The 24892-nt window shown below is 46.6% G+C and overlaps 1 protein-coding gene across 5 annotated transcripts in view; it reads right to left on the bottom strand.

Moving 5' to 3' along the window:
• Nucleotides 1-1938, bottom strand: part of Rbbp6 (RB binding protein 6, ubiquitin ligase) — a 36221-nt gene extending 34283 nt beyond the window's left edge. For all 5 annotated transcript variants that reach the window (XM_048333253.1, XM_048333249.1, XM_048333251.1 and 2 more), the window contains exon 1: nt 547-1938. In XM_048333253.1, coding sequence (XP_048189210.1) covers nt 547-712 — 166 coding nt within the window. In that variant the 5' untranslated portion in view covers nt 713-1938. The remainder of the gene's footprint in view (nt 1-546) is intronic.
• Nucleotides 1939-24892: the final 22954 nt, after the last annotated feature.

Genomic DNA, 24892 nt, shown 5'->3' with positions numbered 1-24892 from the left:
AGCCAAGAATATTTCAAGTTCCAAAAAACAATTTCGACATTAAATCCTCAAAGAATACGAAAAGGAGGGGATCTTTTCTCCAAAAGGCAGGGCAACTCCAAATAAGTAAATACCTGGGGAAGGGCAGAGAAAGAGGACAAACAACGTGCTATTAACTTTCACAGTAAAGTTAGGCTACAAAATTAGAAGTTATGCCTATCACTGCGTTAACAAATACCAATCTTTGCAGACAGGTTCTCCAAATCAGAAAAACGCCACAAGCAAAAGTCCTAAAGAACTCTCGACCATCACCTCCCCTGGATTCACCGCGCCCCCCCAAGGATACTTCAAAAAAGACAAAACTCCAGAAGGTCATCAGACTGCCACGTTTTCCCATTACACTGCTCCAGAAATCAAACACGCCAGTTTCAACTCCAAGGTCGGCTATCAATGAAAAGTTGCATCCACAGGGTTAGAACGAACCATAACGGCGGTTAACTAGAGCCAGGCACCTTCTAAGCAATCACCCACCACCCCAGCCTTGGCGGGAGCCCGGGGTGGGCTTACCTTCTTTCGTCTGCGCGTTAGTGATCTGCAGGTCGCAATCGGCAGCTTTCAGCTTCTCTCTCCCCATAATCTGCTTCTTTAAGTCGCAGAGGGAGATGTGGAGTCCATCAAAAGTGACGGTATCATAGTTGAGTTTAGAGGAGAATTTATAATGTACACAAGACATTGTGCCAAAAGGACTCCTACGGTTCAGCGAGGAGACGTGGACACTCTCAATATACGTATATTTATCAACTTTCAAAGCAAAATATGTACACACACGAAAAAAAAACAGACACCGAAGGACCCTAAGGCCTCCAGATTAAATACCCTTCCCCAACCACAAGCAGGGGGTTCGTAAGAACAATAATCCAGGACAACCCCCGCCCTCGGGAGACTCAGAAGCGCTTCATAGAGGGTTGGAAGAGGATTTGGGGGGGAACTCGGGAAGGGAAGAGGGCTGGGAGAAGAAATCGAGAATTCGCCAACCGGCACAATGTCACCCGGCTGGATCCCGCTCGCTCATGCTAAAAGCCGCAGGAGCCGGGTGGGGAAGGCTGGGGGGCAAGGCGGTGCAGTCAGTAGCGGCCAGTCCACACGTTAAGAGAGTCCGAATGACCCCCGCGGGGGTCAGGGGTCCATAGCGCGGCCGCACCTCCCGGCGGATCGCTTTCTCTCGCTCTTTTCCGTGGATGGGGGTGACCCGGGCCCCGGGGAAGGCCGCGGGGAGAGGGCACTAGGCCCCGAGTCCACGAGCGGCCTTTTCGCCTCCTCCCGGCTTCCGGACGACCGGCGTCGGCGGCCCCCCGGCCCAGGCCCCCGCCACACACACGCTCGCACCCCGGCCGCCTGCTCCCCGGGGGGCGGCGGGCGACCGCGGCCTAGGCCGGGCCGCGGCCGGCGGGCGGCGGACGGGGCGGACGGGGCGGGCGGGCGGCGCGGCGCGAGGCCTTCCTGCCTTCCTTCCTGCCGCCTCTCCGGCCTTCCCGCCTCCCTCCCCACGCCGCCGACACAAAGCCGCCGCCGGGCCGCGACTAGGCCTCGCCGCCCTTCCTCACCACCCCGGGCCCCAGCCCGCGCGGCCGGGTGGCTTCAGCCGACACCGCCGAGACTCCCGGACGCTCTTCCTGCTCGCTGGCTCCTCCGCGCTCCTCTCGCCTCGGCCTTCCTTCCCTTCCTTTGGGCCGCGGACTCGGGAAACCCGCACGCCGCGGGCCGGTGCTGAGGGGCTTCCGCTCGGCTGCCTGGTTTTTGTTTGTTTGGTTTTCCACCCCCTCCCCTCTCTCCTTGGCCGCTCTCCGGGCCCTCACCGAGCGACGGCGACACCTTCAAGCCAGGCACTATGGCGGCCGCGGCCTGGCTCCGGGCGAGCGCCCCACTCCGGGGTCTCTTAAGCAGGAACTGCACGGGCAGCGCGCGCACCAGGAGGGGCTGGGCGTGCGCCGATAGGCGGGCCGAGGGGCGGGGCCTATACGTCACAAAGCGCACCGGCCGGCCCACGTGACCGCCCCCGCCCCCTCCCCAGCTTTGTGACTCCGAAGGCGGAACCCGAACGAGCCGGACGTACCACTTGCTCAGAAAGAGAGGGGGAGGCGGCGGCTCGGAGGGGAACGGCCCATTGGGCGACCCCGGGAGGGGAGTTCACGTGGCAGTTTCCGCGACGAAGGGGCGTGGCCGAGGGTGGGCCGGGAACTCCGCGGGACTCCGCTCTACCCACAGTCCGCGTCGCCTTCCCTGAGCCCGGCCAGGTGAGCCGTGGCACCGCACGGTTGCCATGCACGGAAAGCTGTGGTTGCTATGCAGGCGCTTCACTTGGCAACTAACTGCAGCCACCCTAAACTCCAGGTAGGTGGGGATTCAGGAGCTGCGGCTGCCGAGATGATGACCCGGGCCCCACCGCCTCAGCAGGCGGCCCTCACCACTCCCGCCCGGGGCAGCCCCGACGGCGCGAGGCCGGTGAGAACCCGTCCTCACCCCGGACCCCGCACCAACAGTGCACCCTCAGAATCTCCAGCAATAATCACATTGAGGCCAGGCCAAAAATTTTGGCTCACGGAAATCCTAGCTATTCCGGAGGCTGGGACATGAGGATCGCGGTTCAAAGCCAGCCCAGGACAGGAAACTGGTTATCTCCAAGTAACCACCAGAATGTCAGCATTGGAGCCGTGGCTCAAGTGGCCGAGGCTTGAACAGAGGCTCAGGGATAGATAGCTCCCAGGCCCAGAGGTCAAGCTCTAGGAGTGGCACACACACACACACACACTTAATTTTAGGTAGTTGTACAAGCAGTTCCAAATATATTTATGAGTACAATGCATCTTGATCAATGCCACCCCTATTTTTCTCAGTCCTTTCCATACCAAGAAATATTTCTAAGTGATTGATTTAACACGTTGGCGTAGATTAATAAGTGAACACATTCCCATAGTTTCAGCCAATGCTTGGCACAATAGGGGTGGCGGGATAAATCTCAGTTATACCTCAATCTCAATTAAAAACACCAGGATGTGGTTTAGTGGTAGAGTGCTCGCCTAGCATGCACGAAGCCCTGTGTTCGATTCCTCAGCACCTTATGAACAGAAAGGGCTGGAAGTGGTGCTGTGGCTCAAGTGGTAGAGTGCTAGCCTTCAGCAAAAAGAAGCCAGGGACAGTGCTCAGGCTCTGAGTCCAAGCCTCAGGACTGGCCAAAAAACAACAAAAAACCCACCAGAATGGGCAGTTCTACTATAATATCCAACTTATAGATGAAGAAACTGACTCAACCATCACATCCTTTGTGAATCTGCAGAAGAGAATGCCTGCTGGGACTGGGGATGTGGCTCAATGGTAGAATTAATGTTCAAATTACCTAATAACTCATGTTGCTACAAAGCTTTCCTTATAATTTCAAGATGTGTGTTTAGGGCCTTTATATCTTGAGAAGACTAAAATGCTTTGATCAGAATTCTACTTGTGGACTTAAGAATCCTGCTTGTCTCTAGACTATTTCACAGTGATCCCAAGTGAACTTTATTATATCTGAAAACTTCAATTTTTATACTTTTCTGTACTAACTCCTGCTTTGTACCCCCAACAACACAACAGCCTTCCTTCTGAACTTGTGAGCAATTTGAAAGCCGAGTGTGACGGTGTTTTGTTGTTTTTTTTTTTCCGGTGGTTTTTTTTGTTATTTATTTTTGTTTTTGCCAATCCTAGGGCTTGAACACTGTCTCTGAGCTTCTCATGCTCAAGAATAACACTCCTATCACTTGAGCCACAGCACCACTCTGGCTTTTTCTGTTTATGAGGTACTGAGGAATAGAACCCAGGGCTTCACGCATGCTAGGCAAGCACTCTACCACCAAGCCACATTCCCAGCCCTGAAGTATTTTTTAAAAAACTGATGATCTTCCAGCAAATTCACCTTGTCCTCCATCCAGGTCTTTGATATTTTAGGGTCAAAAGTCAATACTGGGGGCTGGGAATGTGGCTTAGTGGTACATTGCTTGCCTAGCATGCATGAAGCCCTGGGTTCAATTCCTCAGTTCCACATAAACAGAAAAATCTTGAAGTGGTGCTGAGGCTCAAGTGGTAGAGTGCTAGCCCTGAGCAAAAGAAACTCAGTGACAGTGCCTAGGCCCTGAGTTCAAGCTCCAGGGCAGGGGGTGGGAGAGAGAGAGAGAGAGAAAGAGAGAGAGAGAGAGAGAGAGAGAGAGAGAGAGAGAGAGAGCTGCTCTCTTGCAGAACCAATTTCATATTCATTACAAATGCCAGTAACTTGGTCAAGAAAACCCTTCAGGGTTTGGATTTGTTTTTTGTGTTTTTTTTGGCAGCATGAGCAAGGCTGTAAAATTCATAATGCAATAAATTGCTTCAAAAATATAGTTTTAAGATAGTGCTCATTATAGGTCATTATCATTTAAAACAACAACACAGTTCCTCATCCTCTCCAACCTTCCAGAGGGAGCTCATAGGAGTTGGCCAGCTGAGGACAGGATCTTACAACTAAGGTAGCAGAACATGAGTTCTAACTCAACTTAGATTCAGTCAGTCACCCTGGCAGGAAAAAAAAATCTTCTGATCACAATTTAAAAATGATGGCTTTTTTTTTTTTTTTTTTTTTTGCCAGTCTTGGGGCTTGAACTCAGTGCCTGGACCCTCTTAAGGGCTTACGGCTGGTGTTCCATCCCTTGAGCCTCTTGAGTTCTACTGCCAACATTTTGGTGATTAATTAGAGATACGAATCTCACTGACTTTTCTGCCTAAGCTGGTTGTGAACTGCCAATCCTTAGATATCAGCCACCCTGAGTAGTTAGGATTTCAGGCATGAGCCACAAATCCCCAATTGATGGCTATCATTTTTACCTCTTTATTTTTATTTAACACATCAATAGTGGATATGGCATATGTTTACTCTCTTTTTTTTTTGCCAGTCCTGGGGCTTGAACTCAGGGCCTGGGCACTGGCCCTGAGCTGCTTTTGCTCAAGGCTAGCACTCTAGTACTTTTACAGAGTCACTTCCAGCCTTTTCTGTTTATGTGGTATGGAGGAATTGAACCCAGGGCTCCATACATGTTAGGCAAGCACTCTATCGCTAAGCCACCTTCCCAGCCCATATGTTTATTTTTCAATTGTCTTTCAAGGCGATTAAAAGCCGAAAAGTGCTTACTACTTACTTGAGTCCATGAATTAATTAAAAACTAGGAAAAAATCTTATTCTACTGGCCTCCATTTTGTATATGTGTTCCTTGCCTGAGCCATTCTGTCCTGTAGTCACTTTACAGCCAGGAAGGAGAATGGAGCAGATGGGGCCCCAGCTGACCAATCCTAAAACAAGGGCCTGTCTCACCACCTCTGACCACTCTGTATACTGCTTGCTTCTTCAGCTGCTTCACATGGAATATTTGCTCCCTGCTGTCTATTTAAACCCATAGCTCCTGTCTGTACACTGCAGATAGGGAGATGAACTGAAGTACTGTCTTCCTGTGGCTGCCTGTGGCACATGAGAAATCGCTTTTTCTCTGCCCTTCACTATAGCTCTTTATTAGACATCTCCCCAGATTTTAATACGTCACTGAATCCTGTAATAATTACTTTTCACATATAACTGTTTTCCCCTAATGTCTTTGGTTGCTCACTGAAATCACTTTCAGGGATAATTGCTTTTTCTTTAAAAATCTGTAGGAAAGGGTTGGGAATATATCATAGTGGTAGAGTGCTTGCCTAGCACACATGAAGCCCTGGGTTTAATTCCTCAGTACCACATAAACAGAAAAAAAAAGCCAGAAGTTTGCATTGTGGCTCAAGTGGTAGAGCGCCAGCCTTGAGCTAAAGAAGCTCAGGGACAGTGCCCAGGCCCTGAGTTCAAGCCCCAGAACCAGAAAAAAAAAATTCAGTGTAATTAAAAGGTGAATGAATTGGTGTCTGTTACATATTTGTAAGGCCAGTACTCAGGAGGCAGAATTCCAAAGGATAGACTGGGAGAGTCTTAATCCTTTCACTCTATAGTCTTTAGCTGGGGCTGGGAATATGGCCTAGTGGTAAAGTGCTCGCCTCCCATACATGAAGCCCTGAGTTCAATTCCTCAGCACCACATAAACAGAAAAAAAGCAGGAAGTGGAGCTGTGGCTCAAGAGGTAGAGTACTAGCCTTGAGCAAAAAGAAGCCAGGGACAGTGCTCAGGCCCAGAGTCCATGCCCCAGTAAAAAAACAAAACAAAACAAAACAAAAAAAAACTAGATAAAATGTAGTCTTTAGCTAACTCCTTTATTCTGGAAAGGCCTAAACCAATCAGCTAGGAGATCATTGGGCCATGCCCTCTGGATCCATTTGGATTAGAATCCAATCAGAAGAAGGTGTACCCTTGGGCAGAATGAAATGAACATTATAATTTGGCCTACTTGTTCTCAGAGCCTTTCCTTGAACCTTGTTCATCCTGGTTATTCTTTTTTTAGGGAGATGGTGGTGGTGAGAGGAGATATCAGGGCTTCATGCTCATTTGGCTGGCTTGCCTCACAGCTGGCGCTCTACCACTCCAGTCACATTACCAGCCTGGCTTTTTGCTGGTTCATTGGAGATGGAGTCTCTTGGACTTTTCTGTCTGGTTTGGCTTTGAACCTTGATCCTCCAGTTCAACTTCTGAGTAGCCAGAGTTCCAAGTGAGATATACTGGTGCCCAACTGCATGCTCTTCTTCCATTTTTTTGAGACAGGATCTTACAATGTAACCCAGGTGGGCCTCAGGTTTTTAGTATAGGCCAGGCTGGGCTCCAAGTCATGACCCTCCCTTGTTCTGGGATCACAGTCATGGGACACCATGCCCAGCTACCCCTGGTACTCATATGTAGACACCCCTATCCTATGAGTCATGATAAAACGCACTCATAAGCACAATAAATAAATTGATTAGATTGGGTAAATTTTTTTTCCCCTTGGGATGGAAACTTATACATGCTAAATAAGCAGGTAAGTGTTGTAGGGAGTAGAACTGACTCCATCTTGATAAGGGAAACATAGTAGGAAATGTTGGGGGGAGTAGAGCTGACTCCATCTTGATTAGTAGGTCAGCCTGACCCCAAAATTATGCTCCTGTAAATGGCTTGCTTAACTTGTTTGTTCCTTGCTCTACCCCCTGCGTCAAGCCCCTATATCTGTGCTACACTTTTACCTTTATAAACCCCACTTTGAGGACTGTTTAGGGTCATGGTGGCAGCTCCCAAGTTTGCACTGTGTCCCTGGCCGGTCTGTTCACGTTTTGCTTCCCCAATAAATCCATCTTTTTGCTTGAGACTGTCTCTGAGTGGTGGATTCTTGGAGGGATGGGGAATCCCCTCCCTCCAACCCCATAACAGTAAGCACTGAGCTATATCCTCACTCCCTGCTAGATTAATCCATGCAGTTCTACCCTTGTGCAATTTCTTTTAAGTTCATTGACTAATTTCCATTTTGTAGTTTTCTCTTAGCAGTACAGAACTGTTTTTCTAGACACTTCTATTCCTATCAAAACTTTTATAAGCACTCAGAAAGCCTTAAAAAAATTTTTTTGCCAGTCCTAGGACTTGAACCCAGGGCCTGAGCACTACTGTCCCTGAGCTTCTTTTGCTCAAGGCTAGCATGCTACCACTTGAGCCACAGCGCCACTTCTGGCTTTTTCTGTTTATGTGGTGCTAAGAAATGGAACCCTGGGCTCTGTGCATCCTAGACAAGCACTCTACCACTAAACCACATTTCCAGCCCCTTAAATTTGTTTATTTTACTGGTTTTCAAAAAAAATTTATTTTGTGCAAGTTTTGGAGCTTGACCTCAGAATCTGGGTGCTGTCCCAGAGCTTTTTTGTTCAAAGCTGCTACTTGAGCCATACCTCCATATCTAGTTTTTTGCTGATTGGTTGAACATAGAGTGTCAGGTTGCCTGCCTAGGCTGGCTTTGAACCTTGATCCTCAGATCTCAGCCTCCTAAGTAGCTAAGACTACTGGTGTGAGCTTCTAGCGTCTTCCAACATCCAGCTTTTACTGTTTTTTTGGTTATTTTTAATTTTTTTCAAATTTTTATTATCAAACTGATGTACAGAGAGGTTACAGTTTCATACGTTAGGCATTAGATATATTTCTTGTCCCTCATACCCCCCTCCCTCCTCCCCCTTTCCCTTTCCCCCCCTGAGGTGTTCCGTTCATTTTCACCAAACAGTTTTGCGCTTTTACTATTTTTTAAATTTTTATTCTTTGGTGGTACAGAGATTTGAACTTGGAGCCTTGCACTTGCTAGGCAAGTATTCTATGACTTAAGCCATATTCTTAAACCTTTCCTGCTTTAGATATTTTTCAGGTTGGATCGCATGCGCACGCGCGCGCGTGTGTGTGTGTGTGTGGTGTGGGTACTGGGACTTGAACTCAGGGCCTGGACACTGTCTCTTAGCTTTTTGTTTCAAGACTAGTGCTCTACCACCGGAGACACCACTCTGTAATGGGGTCTGGGGGAGGGGGAGGAATCCCCCACCCCTCCAAGAGTCCACCACTCAGAGATGGTCTCAAGTAAAAAAGATGGGTTTATTGGGGAAGTAAAAAGCATACTGACCAGCCAGGGTCACAGCCCAGACTTGGGAGCTGGGACCGCGAGCGCCTTTACAGACATGCCCACTCAGGCGGCCCCACAGATGGCCTTTGCAGACTGTGCACTTCCCAGAGCACCTTTACAGATGGGCCCACTCAGTTGTGCCTCAGACAGCCTTTACAGATGGTGCGCCTTACAGTGCACCTTTATAGACGGGTCCACTCAGGCGGCCCCACAGACGGCCTTTCCAGACACAGACACAGACACAGAAACAGATTGGTCGACCAAGCTCAGCCGTTCCCCCAAGGGAGGGGACCACAATGTAATGAGGTCTGAAGGAGTGGGGGGATCCCCATTACAACTCTATTTCTGGCTTTGTGGTGGTTCATTGGAGATAAGAGTCTCATAGACTTTTGTGCCCAGTCTGTCTTCAAACCAGGATTCTGAGACCTTAGTCTCCTGAGCTAGCTAGGATTACAGGCATGAGCCACTGGCACCTGGGTATATTTATCTATTTTGGTAATTCATATCACGTAAGATAAATTTAGTTTCTAGAATATTTTCTCAAGGATACTAGACTGCTTTTTGTTTTACCTTCTTAGAAGCATGTGAAAGAATGTTTAATTTGTTCAAAGCCAAAGTCCTAAATCATCACCATATGAACAGATTTTTTCCTCTAAAAATTGATGGAAACAATTCACTGTTTCTTCATCATCTGTTCATTAATTCAACACTCAATTAGCAAAAAGAAGTTATAAAGTTTGACAATACTATGTATCAGCAAAGGAGACTGGAGTAATTGCCTATATATTGCTGGTGTGGTTTGTTTTGGTGTGATTCCTTTGGGAGGAAAACATTGGTATTTTCTAGTGAGTGTGAGCATCATGAAACCCTATAATTCAGTCATTCTGTTCTTGGTGGCACAATCTGGGTGAAATTGAAATAGACTTCTTGCCTAAGAATTTCCCAGGAGCTTTCTTTTTATTAGGAAAACTCTGAAACAACTCCAGTTGTGCTGGGTGTGATACCACATTCCTGTAATCCTTGCCTTTGGGACCACTGCAGGAATATTTCCAGTTGGAGACTGGCCTAGGTTACATATGAGACCCTGTCTCAAAAATTAAATGTGGGGTTTGGGAATGGGGCTTAGTGGTAGAGTGCTTGCCTAACAGGCATGAAGCCCTGCGTTTGATTCCTCAATACCATATACACAGAAAAAGCCACAATTGGTGCTATGGCTCAAGTGGTAGAATGCTAGCCTTGAGCAAAAGATGCTCAAAGACAGTACCCAGGCCCTGAGTTCAGTACTCGGGACTGGCAAAAATAAATAAATAAATGTGATGCCAGCTCATGCCTATAATCCTAGCTACTGAAGAAGCTGAGACTGGGGACCCAGGTTCAAAGCCAGCCCAGGCAGGAAATTCCTTGAGATTCTTACCTCCTGTTCACTAGCAAAAAGCCAGAGATAGAGTGGTGGGTAAAAGTGTTAGAGCATTAACTTGAGTGGAGAAGCTCAGGGTCAGCTCTGAGATCCTAAGTTCAAGCCCCAAGACCTAGAGATAAAAATAAATAAAACATGACAACATGAAAAATTAAGCAATATGTTACTGAGCCTAGATGGACATATTTCATATGTCTTTGAGAAGGCATATTAAACTCACAATTCAGTTACAGACCTCACTTATTTTTTTTTCAGACCTCACTTATTTTTGAGGTACAATAATGTGCTAGAAAATATTCCAGTAATGCAAGCTGTGGGTAAAATATAAGATTCTGTTCTTAAGACAGGGCCAGGTGGCTCACACGCCATCCTAGCTACTCAGGAGGCTGAGATCTGAGGATTGTGGTTCAAAGCCAGCCCAGGCAGGAAAGTGCAGGAGACTCTTATCTCCAATTAACTACTGAAAAGCCGGAAGTGAAGCTGTGGCTCAATTTCTAGCCTTGAGCAAAAGAAACCAGAGGGTGCAAGACCCTGTGTTCAAGCCCCAGTAGCAGCATGCATGTGTGTATGCTTGTGTGCGTGCACATGGGTGCACACGTACACACAGAGGAATCAAGCCAGTTTCTCCATCTAATTAAGATTAGGTTAGTGTAATTAGATTGGCCTACATTAATTGAAATGAATTCTAGTTAGACATTGATTTTTTGCCTAATGCCATAATCCTAAGTATAATTCACTTTTTTTTTTTTTCTGTCCTAAAGCTTAAACTTGGGCCTGTCCCTAAGCTTTTGTGCGGAAGGCTGGTGCTCTACCACACTGAGGCACAACACCACTTCTGGCTTTTTCTGAGTAGTTTATTAGAGATAAGAGTCTCACGGACTTTCCTGCCCTGGCTAGCTTTGAACTACGATTCTAAGATCTCAGTCTCGTTGAGTGGCTAGGATGACAAGGGTGAGCCACCAGCTTCTGGCATAATTCACCTTTCGGAGAGTGGTTCTGGCTGTCTTGTGTTGAGATAGAGGGGACCGCTAGCCCTTTCAGCATGGCGAACCTGGGGGCCCAGAGGGAGAAGGCAGCATCACCCGAGGCTCCAGGCTGTGCATGAGGGTCAGAGCCTGGGGATGATCTTGGAGAGGCCTCAGGGAAGAAAGTTCTAGGTCGTGGGAGGTGCAGGCATTCCTCCTTACCTGCCTTTCCCAGGGATTCAAGGGCTCCAGGTAAACAAGAAGGAAAACAAAACATCTGAATGTTGTTTACACAGGTGCTGGGGCTAAGCCATGTACTTTTTCTTGTCTTGTTTGGTTTTTTAAACCGTGTGTGTGTATTACTATAAATATATAGTAATATATAATAATATATATAGTTGGGCTGGGAATATGGCCTAGTGGCAAGAGTGCTTGCCTCGTATACATGAGGCCCTGGGTTCAATTCCTCAGCACCACATACACAGAAAATGGCCAGAAGTGGCGCTGTGGCTCAAGTGGCAGAGTGCTAGCCTTGAGCAAAAAAGAAGCCAGGGACAGTGCTCAGGCCCTGAGTTCATGGCCTAGGACTGGCCAAAAAAAAAAAAAAATTTAATATATATAGTAATATATATAAAACTGGGATCAAGCCCAGGGCATTGCATTTGCTAGGCAAATGTTTTACACCCTGAGCTACATCCAAGCCCATAAGCCTTGCACCTTGTTTCTTTTTCTTTTGTTATTATTATAAAGGTGGTGCACAGAAGGATTACAGTTACATAAGTCAGGTAAAGAGGGCATTTCTTTTTGGACAGTGTCTCCTCTTCCCTGGCTCTCTGTGTAGTTGGTCTTCAACACAGTGTCTAGTGGGTACCACTGCTGCTTTGTTCACCCTTGGTCCCCCCATTTCTATCAGCTCCCCACCCTGCTTTGCCCTCCCAAAGACAGATAAAGGAACAAACAAAACAAAAAGAAAAGAAAACTAAAACAGGAAAAAATACTTCTTTGTTTACATTTCCTGAAGTTTTTTTTTTTTTTCTAGTCCTGGGGCTTGAACTCAGGGCCTGAGCACTGTTCCTGGCTTCTTTTTGCTCAAGGCCAGCACTCTACCACTTGAACCACAGCGCCACTTCTGGCTTTTTCTATATATGTGGTGCTGAGGAATTGAACCCGGGGCTTCATGCATGCAAAGCATGCACTCTACCACTAGGCCACATTCTCAGCCCCCTAGGAGTTCATTTAGATAAATATTATTTTAGGAGATCAAAGGCACGTAGGCACTGACTGCACCTTTGTGAAAGAGTTTGTTTTCTGGGCTGGGAATATGGCCTAGTGGTAAAGTGCTCGTCTCATATACATGAAGCCCTGGGTTTGATTCCTCAGCACCACATATATGTAGAAAAAGCTGGAAATGGCTCTGTGGCTCAAGTGGTAGAGTGCTAGCCTTGAGCAAAAACAAGCCAGGGACAGTGCTCAGGCCCTGAGTTTAAGCCCCAGGACTGGCTACAAAAACAAAACCGAACAAAGAGTTTGTTTTCTTAGCTGGGCCACTGGTGGCTCACTCTTGTCATCCTAGCTACTCAGGAGGCTGAGACTTGAGGATTGTGGTTCAAAGCCAGCCCAGGCAGGAAAGTCTGTGAGATTCTTATCTCCAGTGAACCCCAGAAAACCTGAAGTGGTGCTGCTCAAGTGGTAGAGCTCTAGCTTTGGGGGTGGGGATGGGCTCACAGACAGAGCCCAGGCCTAGAGTTCAAGTTCTAAGACCACCACCACCACCAACAACAACAAAAAAGTTTGTAAGTGACAGGAACCATTCCCGTAGTACAGAAAAAAAAACAAAAACTAGGGGCTGGGAATATGGCCTAGTGGCAAGAGTGCTTGCCTCGTATACATGAGGCCCTGGGTTCGATTCCTCAGCACCACCATATACAGAAAATGGCCAGAAGTGGCGCTGTGGCTCAAGTGGCAGAGTGCTAGCCTTGAGCAAAAAAGAAGCCAGGGACAGTGCTCAGGCTCTGAGTTCACGGCCTAGGACTGGCCAAAAAACAAAACAAAAACTGAGTGGCAGTTTGTGCTGGGCAATCTGTGGCTATCAAATCAAAGCTCATGAACAGGGAGGGAGTGCTCAGGCAGGGAGGCCAAGGCCCAGGACTGGCCAAAAAAAAAAAGCTCATGAACACAGAGAGTTCATAATAACAAGGTGAAATTACGTAATCTTAAGGACTGATGTGGCCCAGCACCGTGGCTCAGGCTTATAGTCATAGCTACTTAGGAGACTAAGGTCTGGAGGATCTGCAGCTCAGGCAAAGAAGTCTGTGAGACTCCCGATCACCAGAATAACCAGCAAAAAGTTAAGCTGGAGGCACAGCTCAAGTGGTAGGTCAGCAGAGGAACAAGCACGAAGCTGTTATATGGGCAAGGCAAAGTAATAATAATAATAATAAAAAAAGCTGGGCTGGTCTCCAGCAATTGCTAGGTGACTTGGAAAAGTCAGTTAATTTCTTTGGACTTGAACTCCCCCCAGGCCATCTTGCAGGGACCCTGTTGGACTGTACTCAGATGCTCTGCAGGGGATTTTCCATACATTACTGTCACCATCTTGACCTTTTCCTTTCCCTCCCTCCCCCTCTCTTTCCTTTTTTTCTTTCTTGGTACTATGGAGTGAACCCAAGGCTTTGCCACGCCCCCCACCCATTTTGCCATTCTTTGTACAATTTGAACACAAAAAGTCACATTTCATTTTGCCCTGAGTTCTGACCGGCTTCAAATGACATAGTGGCTCTGAAAACGGTAGACTCAGCACCTTTTTTTTTCTATAATTTTTTTAAAATTAAATTTCATTGACAAGGTGATGTGCAAGAGGGGGTATAGTTACGTAACAAGGTAGTGAGTACATTTCTTGTCATATTTGTTACACCCTCCCTCATTTTTCTTTCCCTTCCATAGTTCAGGTAAGCATATATACAATATCCAGTGTACCAAAATCATATACAGTAACCATGTGGGTACGCCAAAGGAAATTCACCTAGAACAATAAGTGTAACAACAACAAAGTCCTCCTGTGTCCTTCTCTTGGAGTTCTTCTTGCTTATCCTCATCCATAGCTGGTGATCTATTGTAATCCTCTGATAGGTCTATCCTAGACTGTTTTATGTTTGTTTAGTAGTTGTTTGGTTTTAGATACATAATGTAAAGTCGCTGACCCAAACGTGGAAATACCATTTGAAAAAAAGTTTGTTATTTTGCAGACCTGGTCTTTACTGTTTTCCCCACCCCCACCCCCCAGCAACAGTCATATATCAAGGAGACCATGTGCCTTTGTTCTCTGTATTCTAGGCTTGTCTCGCTCAACATTATTTGTTCAAGCTCTGACCTGTGAATACCAATATTTTATCATTTCTAATTGCTGTGTAGTATTCTATTGTGTACAAGTACCACATTTTTTGGATCCATTCATCTGTAGTGGGGCATCTGGGTTGTTTCCATATTTGGGCTATTGTGAATTGTCAGCACCTTCTTAAAAACAGGACAAGGAATTGTGGTTACCATTCCAGTAGGCCTCTTGGAGCTGGCATTCAGTGGATATGGGTCTTCAGTTTTGGAAAATAAAAACTTTCTAGTTGTCTTTGTACAACAATGTACACATACTTGATATTATTGCACTGTACACTCTAAGTGGTCTAAGGTGAAAAATTCTGCTATGTGTAAAAAATGATATTAAAATAAATGGTGTTTAGCCGGGCAGCTAGGGCTCATGCCTATTATCCTAGCTACCCAGGAGGCTGAGATCTGAGGATCTCAGTTCAAAGCCAGCAAGGGCAGGAAACTCTTATCTCTGATAAGCTACTCGGAAAAAGCCAGAAGCTGCACTGTAACTCAGAGTGGTAGAGCAAAAAGAAAGTCAGGGACAGGGCCCAGCCCCTGAGTTCACACTCCAGGACCTGCACTAAACAAATAAATAAATGTGTTTAAAAGAAAAGATGGGGCTGAGGTAGAGCACTTGCCTGGCATATAGATGGCCCAAGTACCAATTCTCTCCAGTGTTGCAAGATAAACATCCACTACCACCTCCACAACAAAAGGTGGGAACTGGTGGCTTATGCCTGTAATCCTAGCTCTTAAGAGGCTGAGGTCTTGAGGACTGGGATTTAAAGCCAGCCTGTGCAGATTAGTCCTTAAGACTGTTATCTCTAAAACAACTAGCAAAAACCTGGGCTGAACGCATGGCTCAAGTGGTAGAGTGCTGGCTGAGCCGGCTGAGCCGAGTCAAGGCCCCAAATTCAACCACCACTACCAGAAATGGGGGGGAGGGATGAACAACAACCAATTGATAAGTCCTCCTCCCCAGAAAAACCAAACCTGCACCCTACTCAGTGGGCTATAATGGTTATATACAGAATCATGTAAACATTTATTGTTTGGGAAATTCAAGTTGCCAATGCTACAGGTGTTTTTGTTTTTTGTTTTTTTTGAAGCTGTTCCAACCTGGATAAACAACAATAGGGAAGCACCCTTGGTTCTTCTCTTTGCCCTGTACACTGTACTTGCCACATATCATGCCAAGCACTCGAATCAAATTTGCTCCTTTGGGCCAGGCATGGTTGTGCACATCCATCTTCCCAGTTTTGTGGGCGGCAGAGGTAAGAGGATTGAGGGCTGAGGCCAGCTGGAGCAAAAATTGGAGACCCTATCCAAAAAAGTAACATACAGGGCTTAGGAATGTGGCTTAGTGATAGAGTGCTTGCATGAAGCATGCATGAAACCCTGGGTTTGATTCCTCAGTACCATGTACACAGAAAAAGCCAGAAGCGGTGCTCTGGCTCAAGTGGTAGAATGCTAGCCTTGAGCCAAAAGAAGCTCAAGGACAGTGCCCAGTCCCTGAGTTCAAGACCCAGGACTGGCAAAAAAAAAAAAAATTCAGAGCCTGGAACTGGTGGCTCACACCTGTCATCCTAGCTACTCAGGAGGCTGAGATCTGAGGATGGTGCTTCAAAGCCAACAGGGAAGAAAAGTCCCCATGAGACTCATCTCCAATTAACCACTCAAAATCCCAAAAGTGGCTCTGTGGCTCAAGTGGTAGAGCAGTAGCCTTGAGCACAAAGAGGCCTTTAGCTAAAGCCTCACAACCAACCAACAAAACAAACCAAAGGGCTGGGAATATGGCCTAGTGGTAGAGTGCTTGCCTAGCATGCATGAAGCCCTGGGTTCAATTCCTCAGCACCACATACACAGAAAAAGCCCAAAGTGGTGCTGTGGCTCAAAAGGTAGAGTGTTAGCCTTGAGCAAAAAGAAGCCAGGGACAGCACCCAGGCCCAGAGTTCAAGCTCCAAGACTGACCAAAACAAAAAAAAAAAAACACAGGAAACCAGTCTCTGCTTCCACATGAAGTTCTCAGAGGACACAGATGCTCCACCTATGTCTTCCCCTGTAGGCACTGGACAGGAGTTGAGTAATTGTTGGTTCCCCAAACGACTCTCTGATAAGTGGCTAGCTTCTCCAGCTCTGAGACAAGCTTGGGAAATGAAAGCAAAGCGTGGCCTGGAGTCTCCCTGGAGGCTGGGCCCCAGGGAAGCTGGGCTGATGACCTGCGCCAGCTCAGGCTTCGGGTATGAGCTCACTCCCACGAGGCCCCGCCCTTCTGTCCCCAGAATCCCATCCTGCTGGGCCTGTGGGCCTGGGGCCTGGGGTTGGGGCCTCCCTCAGCTGTGTGTTATGGTATCTTGGCAGGTATTTCTTTTCTTTTTCTTTCCCTTCCTTTCCTATCTCCCTCCCTCCTTTCCCTTTCCTCCCAAGACTCCCCCTTCTTTCTCATTTTCTTTCTTTGGTGCTGGTCCTGGGGCTTGAACTCAGGGCCTGGGCACTGTCCCTTAGCTTTTTTTTCACTCAAGGCCACACACCAGCTTTTTTTTTTTTTTTAATACTGGTTATTTGGAGATTTGGTTATTTGGATTTGCCGCCTTAAGCTAGCCTTGTTCTCAGCCTTGGGGGTAGCTAGGATTATAGGCATGAGCCATTGGTGCCAGGCTTGGAGTTGACATAAAAAGATGGAGCGTGTGAAGTTCTAGGAGGAACGTTTTAGGAAGGTTGACTGGCATGATCACAGAAAAGGAAATAGGCCTGTGTGACTCAAGTGTGGTTAATGCAGGAAGTGAAGTGACAGAACTTAGATGAGAAATGAACAGGGACCAGATCTACAGGACCATGAATGCCAATTAATGCATTTACTTATGAAAGCAAGTCTTGGAAGGCCTGTAGTCCTAGCTACTCAAGAGGCTGAGATCTGAGGATCCCAGTTCAAAGCCAGCCCCAGCAGGAAAGTATGTGAGACTTTTGTTGTTGTTGGTGTTGGTCATGGGGCTTGAAGTTGGCTGAGTGCTGTCCTGAGCTCTTTCACTCAAGGCTAGTGCTCTACCACTTTGAGCTATGGCACCACTTATGTTTTTCTGGTGGTTAATTGGAGATAAGAGTCCCACAGACTTTCCTGCCCAGGCTGACTTTGGACCATGATCCTCAGATCTTAGCCTTCTGAGTAGCTAGGATGACAGGCATGAGCCACCAATACCTGGCTATGTGAGATTCTTATCTCCAATGAACCACCAAAAAGCCAGAAGTGGAGCTGTGGCTCAAGTGGCAGAGTGCTATCCCAGACCCTGAGTTCAAGCCCCAGGACTGGCACAAAACCAAACCCAAAACCAAACAAAAACCCCAAAAGCAAAACAAAAGAACAACATTAGGAACATCCGTATTTTCATGTCAGAACCCTGCAGGTTCGGCTGGGTCTGTGGGATCCCCAGACCTTCCTGGCATGCTCCAGGAACTCCCAGGAGCCCAGAGGGCACCGATGGCCAGGTGTGGAGGTTTAGGTGGCAGGGGGGAGGGCAGGCCTGGGCCATGGCTCATGGCGTCTTGACAGCAGGCACATGACTGAGGAATGGCTTCGGAAAGGGAGGATGGGCCCGAGGCTGGGGCAGCTGCGGCTTCCTGCGGGCCCCCAGAGCCGGCTCCACCTGTTCTGCAGGCTGGTGACACAGATCTGTCAGGAATGGGTCAGAGGCAACCTCCATAAATCCCAGCCTGGGACTTGGCTGGGGGGTCCCCCCAGAGACTGGAAAGAAGCAAGCCATCCAGTGAGTCAGGACCAGGGACACGGGGAGGGGAGGACATCTGTGTCAGTCCTGACTCTTTGCCAAAGCTGCCAGCCTGACCCAAACACCGAGGCTGCAGCTGTGGTTTGCCCGAGGATTCTCATGCACAGACAGGATTGGAAACCATCACGTTGCCTGACATGGCGACGCAGGCCTGTAACCCCAGCTCCTCTGGAATCAGAGGCAGGAGGTTTATGAGTTTGATAACAGGCTGGGGCTACACAGTGAGACCCCGACTCACAAATCCCAAACCAACCAACCAGCCGACTGACCAGACAAAAGTCCCCCCAGCCGGGTGCTGGTGGCTCATGTCTGTCATCCTAGCTACTCAGGAGGCTGAAATTGGAGGATAGCAGTTCAAAGCCAGCCCAGGCAGGAAAACCCGTGAGACTTATCTCCAATGAACCACCAGAAAACCAGAAGTGGAGCTGTGGCTCAAAGCGATAGAGCGCCAGCCTTGAGTGAAAGATCTCAGGGACAGCGCCCAGGCTCTGAGTTCAAGTTCCAAGACAAAAAAAAAATCCTCCAACCCCAAACACCACGCTGTAGAATGCACACAGCCAGGCAGGCACCACAAAGCTGGGTTAAAGCTGCACAAACTCACCATGACCTCACGTCAACCCGAGCAGGTAACAACACCTATTCATGGGGTATGGGGGGAAGAGAGACTGGACGGCCATCATCGCAGTGGGAGCCTCAACACTGGCCACAACTGTGCTGCTGCCAGAGCCAAATCTTTGTTACTAAGATGGTGTGTGTGTGCGTGTGTGTGTGTGTGTGTGTGTGTGTGTGTGTGTATGTGTGTGTGTTGGTACTGGGACTTGAACCTGGGACATCGGCCTCTCTGGACTTTCTTCTGTCAAGGCTGGCGCTCTATCACCAGAGCAGCAGCTCCACTTCCAGCTTTGTTTTGGTTGATGAATTGGAGATGAGTCTCATGGACTTCCCTGCCCAGACTGGCCTCACCCTCTCTTAATCCTTACATCTCAGCTTCCTGAATAGCTAGGATTACAGGAGTAAGTTTTAAAATTAGTGTTATTTTTTTCAAGGTTGCTTTGGCTGTTCAGAGCCCTGTAATATATATATATATATATATATATATATATATATATATTTAAATCCTTTAAAATGATCTTTAAGTAGCCTTAAAAAGGAGTTGACATTTAACAGAGCAGTTTATGAATTTAGTGCATCTTGATCAGTGTCATTGCTTTCAACAAGATTCTCACCCACACCTCCCCTACTACCCCTTCCTTCAATCTTCCTGATTTTGTAAGATATACATTGGATTCTTTTCTTCTTTTTTCAGTCCTGGGGCTTGAACTCAGGGACTGGGCACTGTCCCTGGCTTCTTTTTGCTCAAGGCTAGCACTCTGCCACGTTAGTCAGAGTGCCACTTCTGTCCTTTTCTGTTTAAGTGGTGCTAAGGAATCAAACGCAGGGCTTCAGGCATGCTAGGCAAGCACTCTACTGCTAAGCCACATGCCCAGCCTACATTGGATTCCCCTCTTCTCTTCGTTTATTCATCTCTTTCTCGACCTCACTTCACCTCACCTCTTTTGAATACCCACTTCCTAGTGTTTCATTTGGCTGAACTTTGATTTTTGGCTTTCTAAAGAATTACACTATTTGAGATCTCCCTCAAATCTACCGTATTTCAGTGAATACATTAGTAGCTACTCCCATTCCATCCAAGGTATTTACTTGTGAGTTTGTAAGCTAAATCTAGCTTCTACCTAAAAGGGAAAACATGGATCCTTTGTCTCTCTGGGCCTGACTTATTTGCACTGTATTTTCAATAAGAATTTTTTTTTTTTTTGGCCAGTCCTGGGGCTTGGACTCAGGGCCTGAGCACTGTCCCTGGCTTCTTTTTGCTCAAGGCTAGAACTCTGCCACTTGAGCCACAGCGCCGCTTCTGGCCGTTTTCTGTATATGTGGTGCTGGGGAATTGAACCCAGGGCCTCATGTATACGAGACAAGCACTCTTGCCACTATGCCATATCCCCTTTCAATATGAATTTTAAGATCTGCTTGTCAAAAGCCAGCTGGAAGTTTGAAAGAGATTGCATTTGACTTGTTGCTCTGCTTGGGGAGTGTTAATGGTGTCAAGTATGCTGACCCACAAGCATGGAATGTCTTCTCATTTAGTTAGGCCTCCTCCACCTCTTCTTGCTTCACTTCTTCCTCCTTATTTATTTATTTATTTATTTATTTATTTATTTATTTATTTATTTATTTATTTTTGTACAAGTTCTGAGGTTTGAACTCAGGGCTTGGGTGCTGTCCCTGAGCTTTTATGTGACCAGTGCTCTACCACTTGAACCACAGCTCCATTTCTGGCTTTTGTTGGTTAATTGGTTAATTAGAGATAAGAGTTGTATAGATTTTTCTGCCTGAGCTAGCTTTGGATTCTCAGAGCTCAGCCTCCTGAGTAGCTTGATTATAGATGTGAGCCACCAGTGCCTGGTGGTGGTCTTTTTAATTTCCCTCCCTCCCTCCCTTCCTTCCTTCTTTCCTTCTTTCCTTCCTTCCTTCCTTCCTTCCTTCTTTTTTTTTTTTTTTTTTGGCCAGTCCTGGGGCTTGGACTCAGGGCCTGAGCACTGTCCCTGGCTTCTCTTTGCTCAAGGCTAGCACTCTGCCACTTGAGCCACAGCGCCACTTCTGGCCATTTTCTGTATATGTGGTGCTGGGGAATTGAACCCAGGGCCTCATGTATACGAGGCAAGCATTCTTGCCACTAGGCCATATCCCCAGCCCCAATAGTAGTTATTATTATTTTTTATTTTTTTGGCCAGTCCTGGGGCTTGGACTCAGGGCCTGAGCACTATCCCTGGCTTCTTTTTGCTCAAGGCTAGCACTTTGCCACTTGAGCCACAGCGCCACTTCTGGTCATTTTCTGTATATGTGGTGCTGGGGAATCGAACCCAGGGTCTCATGTATATGAGGCAGGCACTCTTGCCACTAGGCCATATCCCCAGCCCCCCTTCCTTTCTTTCATTTATTCATTCTTTCTTTTTCCAGTCCTGGGGCTTGAACTCAGGGCCTGGGCACTTTCCCTGAGTTTCTTTTGCTCAAGGCTAGCACTCTACCTCTTGAGCCATAGCTCCACTTCCCACTTTTTCTGTTTATGTGGTACTCTATCACTAAGCCCCATTCCTAGCCCCTCTTTTAAATTTCTTTAACAGTGTCTTTGAAAGGGTAAACATTTTAAGTTTAGATGAAGTTCAAAACATCAATACTTTTTTTTTTTTTTTTTGCCAGTCCTGGGGCTTGGGACTCAGGGCCTGAGCACTGTCCCTGGCTTCTTTTTGCTCAAGGCTAGCACTCTGCCACTTGAGCCACAGCACCACTTCTGGCCTTTTCTGTTTATGTGGTGCAGAGGAATTGAACCCAGGACTTCATGCATCCGAGGCAAGCATTCTACCACTAAGCCACATTCCCAGCCCTCTTTTCTTTTATTGACAGTTAAAGTTATTTTCATAGACCTGACTATCCAGATACAGTAGAAATACTAAGGCTTAATATTTTAATTTAATTAATTTACTTTTGTGGTTCTGGGGTTTGAGTTCAGGGCCTGGTACTTGTAAGGCAGGTGCTGTATTGCTGAGCCATGCCTCCTGCCTTGTTTTTGCCATTTGATCCTTATTATCTAATGTGTGTTCTCTGGAACTTTCCAGAAATGATGTGCCATATGATAGCCCACTGATGGAATCCTAAAGCCCCTACAAGAATGCCCTTGTTGTGGGCTGGGAATATGGCTTAGTTCCAAGAGTGCTTGCCTCGTATACATGAAGCCCTGGGTTCAATTCCTTAGCACCACATATATAGAAAACAGCCAGAAGTGGTGTTGTGGCTCAAGTAGCAGAGTAGCTACCCTTGAGCAAAAAGAAGCCAGGGAGAGTGCCCAGGCCATGAGTTCAAGGCCCAGGACTGGCAAAAAAGAAGAAAAGAAAAAGAAGAAAGAATGCCCTTGTTGTTAGGAAGGCAGAGATAAAAGAGAGTTACAAAATTGTAGAGTAATGCCATTCTTCTTACAACTTTTTTTTTTTTGTGTGTGTGTGCCAGTCCTGGGTCTTGAACTCAGTGTCTGGGTACTGTTCCTGAGCTTCTTTTGATCAAGGCTAGCACTCTACTACTTGTGCCACAGAGCTACTTCTAGCCTTTTCTGTTTATGTGGTACTGAGGAATCAAACCTGGGGCTTCATGCATGCTAGCCAAGCACTCTGCCACTAAGTCATATTCCTGCCCCTTCACACAACTTTTAGTTTGGAAAATGAAGTGATTTTTTCATAGTAGTGTCATTAACTTGTTATAGATGTCTTGCTTTTTATTTATTTATTTATTTTTATTTTTATTTTTTTTTTGCCAGTTCTGGGGCTTGAACTCAGGGCCTGAGCACTGTCCCTGGCTTCTTTTTGCTCAAGGCTAGCACTCTGCCACTTGAGCCATAGTGCCACTTCCGGCTTTTTTTCTATATATGTGGTGCTGAGGAATCGAACCCAGGGCTTCATGTATAGGAGACGAACACTTTACCACTAGGCCACATTCTCAGCCCTGTCTTGCTTTTTTAGATGACAAATGCATCAAAAGTTTTTCCTTTTAAGTTACACAGATGTTAAGAATATAGAGCTATAACTCATACAAACCAGTGTTCTTTGGAGTCCTCAATAGTTAAACAATGTAAGGAAGTTCACAGACCAAACAAAGTTGAAACCAGACACCAGTGGCTCATGCCTGTAATCCTAGCTACTCAGGAGGCTGAGATCCGAAGATCATGGTTCAGTGCCAGCCTAAGCAAGAAAGTCCATGAGATTCTTACCTTCAATTAACTACTACAAAACCAGAAGTGGAGCTGTGAGTCAAGTGATAGAGTACTAGACTTGAGCAAAAATGTTCAGGGACAGTATCCAGGCCCTGAGTTCAAGACCCAGGACTGGCACAGAAAAAAACAAAACAAAACATAAAGTTCAGCGTCAGTAACAACAACGAAAAACCCAAATAAATGAACAAATAAAAATAACTTACCATAAACATATGTTGCAATCTATCTGTGTGTCTCCTTTTTAATTTTTTTGTGCACTTGTGTAGCAAATCTGGGTAAGTGGAAATCCAGGAAGTTTACCCTGTGTCTCTCTTCTCCCAGCTTCTTTCCACTTCTCCTGAGAGCAAGCTGACCCACAGCAGATCTTCTTTAATTTGGCTAAAAACCAAATTAAAACAGCTGATGGCTGCCCCCTAGTGACCGCTCTTGAGACTGCACCCGCTAGATTTTAATACCCTCTTTTGTGTCCCTGCCTCTTTCCTTTTAGAGAGCCGCTTGTCAAATCCCCACTGTCTCTACCGCCTCTCCTTTGACGCCACATCCAGGGTTTCAACCAATGGTGTTCTCAAAATATTCAGGAAAACTCCAGGTGCTAGTGTTTCACACCTGTAACCCTAGCTCCTCAGGAGGCTGGGAGCTGAGGATCATGGTTTGAAGCCAGACAGGACAAATCCCTGACTCTTATCTCCAATAAGACAAAAGTGGAGATGTGGCTCAAGTGGTAGAGCACCAGTCCTTCTTTCTTTCTTTCTTTCTTTCTTTCTTTCTTTCTTTCTTTCTTTCTTTCTTTCTTTCTTTCTTTTTTTTCTTTTTTTTTTTGGTTAGTCCTGGGCCTTGAACTTGGCCTGAGCACTGTCCCTGGCTTCTTTTTGCTCAAGGCTGGCACTCTGCCACTTGAGCCACAGCGCCGCTTCTGGCCGTTTTCTGTATATGTGGTGCTGGGGAATCGAACCCAGGGCCTCATGTATACAAGGCAAGCACTCTTGCCACTAGGCCATATCCCCAGCCCTCTTTCTTTCTTTTTTTTTTTTTTTTTTGCCAGTCCTGGGGCTTGAACTCAGGGCCTGAGCACTGTCCCTGGCTTCTTTTTGCTCAAGGCTAGCACTCTACCACTTGAGCCACAGTGCCACTTCTGGCTGTTTTCTATATATGTGGTGCTGAGGAATTGAACCCAGGGCTTCATGTATATGAGGCAAGCACTCTACCACTAGGCCATATTCCCAGCCCCTATAGCACCAGTCTTGAGTGAGAAAGCTCAGCAAGAGTGCAAGGCCTTGTGTTCAAGCCCCAGTATGCCCCCCCACCCCGCACTGGAATTTTATGCATCTATCAGGAATGGATGGATCTGGAAAATATATTGAGATTTAGTAAAGCAAGACAGGCTCAAAAGACAAACATGTTTTCTCTTATTTGTGGAACTTAGACCCAAAACACAACCCGTATAATCACACATAGGGGCATATACTTATATATACAATTTATGGACTAAAGTCTAATACATAAAGAAGTGAATCTGAATGCAACAAACTTTTTTGGAGGGTTGAGATGAGTGCTGAACTCCATACCTGTTGCTTTCGCTCATTGGCTAGCTGGCACTCTACCAACTGAGTCTTATTACCAACCCTACCACAAACCCTGAACAATCAACAGACAGTTTAATGAAATTACTATCAGGGAGCTAAAATTAGCCTTTTTTTGTATATCAGTCCTGGAGCTTGAATTGAGGGCCTGGACGCTGTCCTTGAGTTCCTTTTGCTCAAGGCTAGCGCTCTACCACTTGAACCACAGTTCTACTTCTGGCTTTTTCTGTGATTAACTGGAGATAAGAGTCTCACACATTTTCCTGCCTGGGATGGCTTCGAACTGTCATCCTCAGATTTCAGCCTCCTGAGTAGCTGGGATTACAGGCGCCATTGGTGCTTGGCTGAAAAGTGATTTAAAATGGGGGGGGGGGTACTTAGAGGAGGAAG

Source organism: Perognathus longimembris, chromosome 23, assembly GCF_023159225.1.
Source record: "Perognathus longimembris pacificus isolate PPM17 chromosome 23, ASM2315922v1, whole genome shotgun sequence".
Classification (NCBI taxonomy): domain Eukaryota; kingdom Metazoa; phylum Chordata; class Mammalia; order Rodentia; family Heteromyidae; genus Perognathus; species Perognathus longimembris.
Note: the sequence above shows the minus strand (reverse complement) of the source record. Positions and strands in the feature narration are given on the sequence as shown.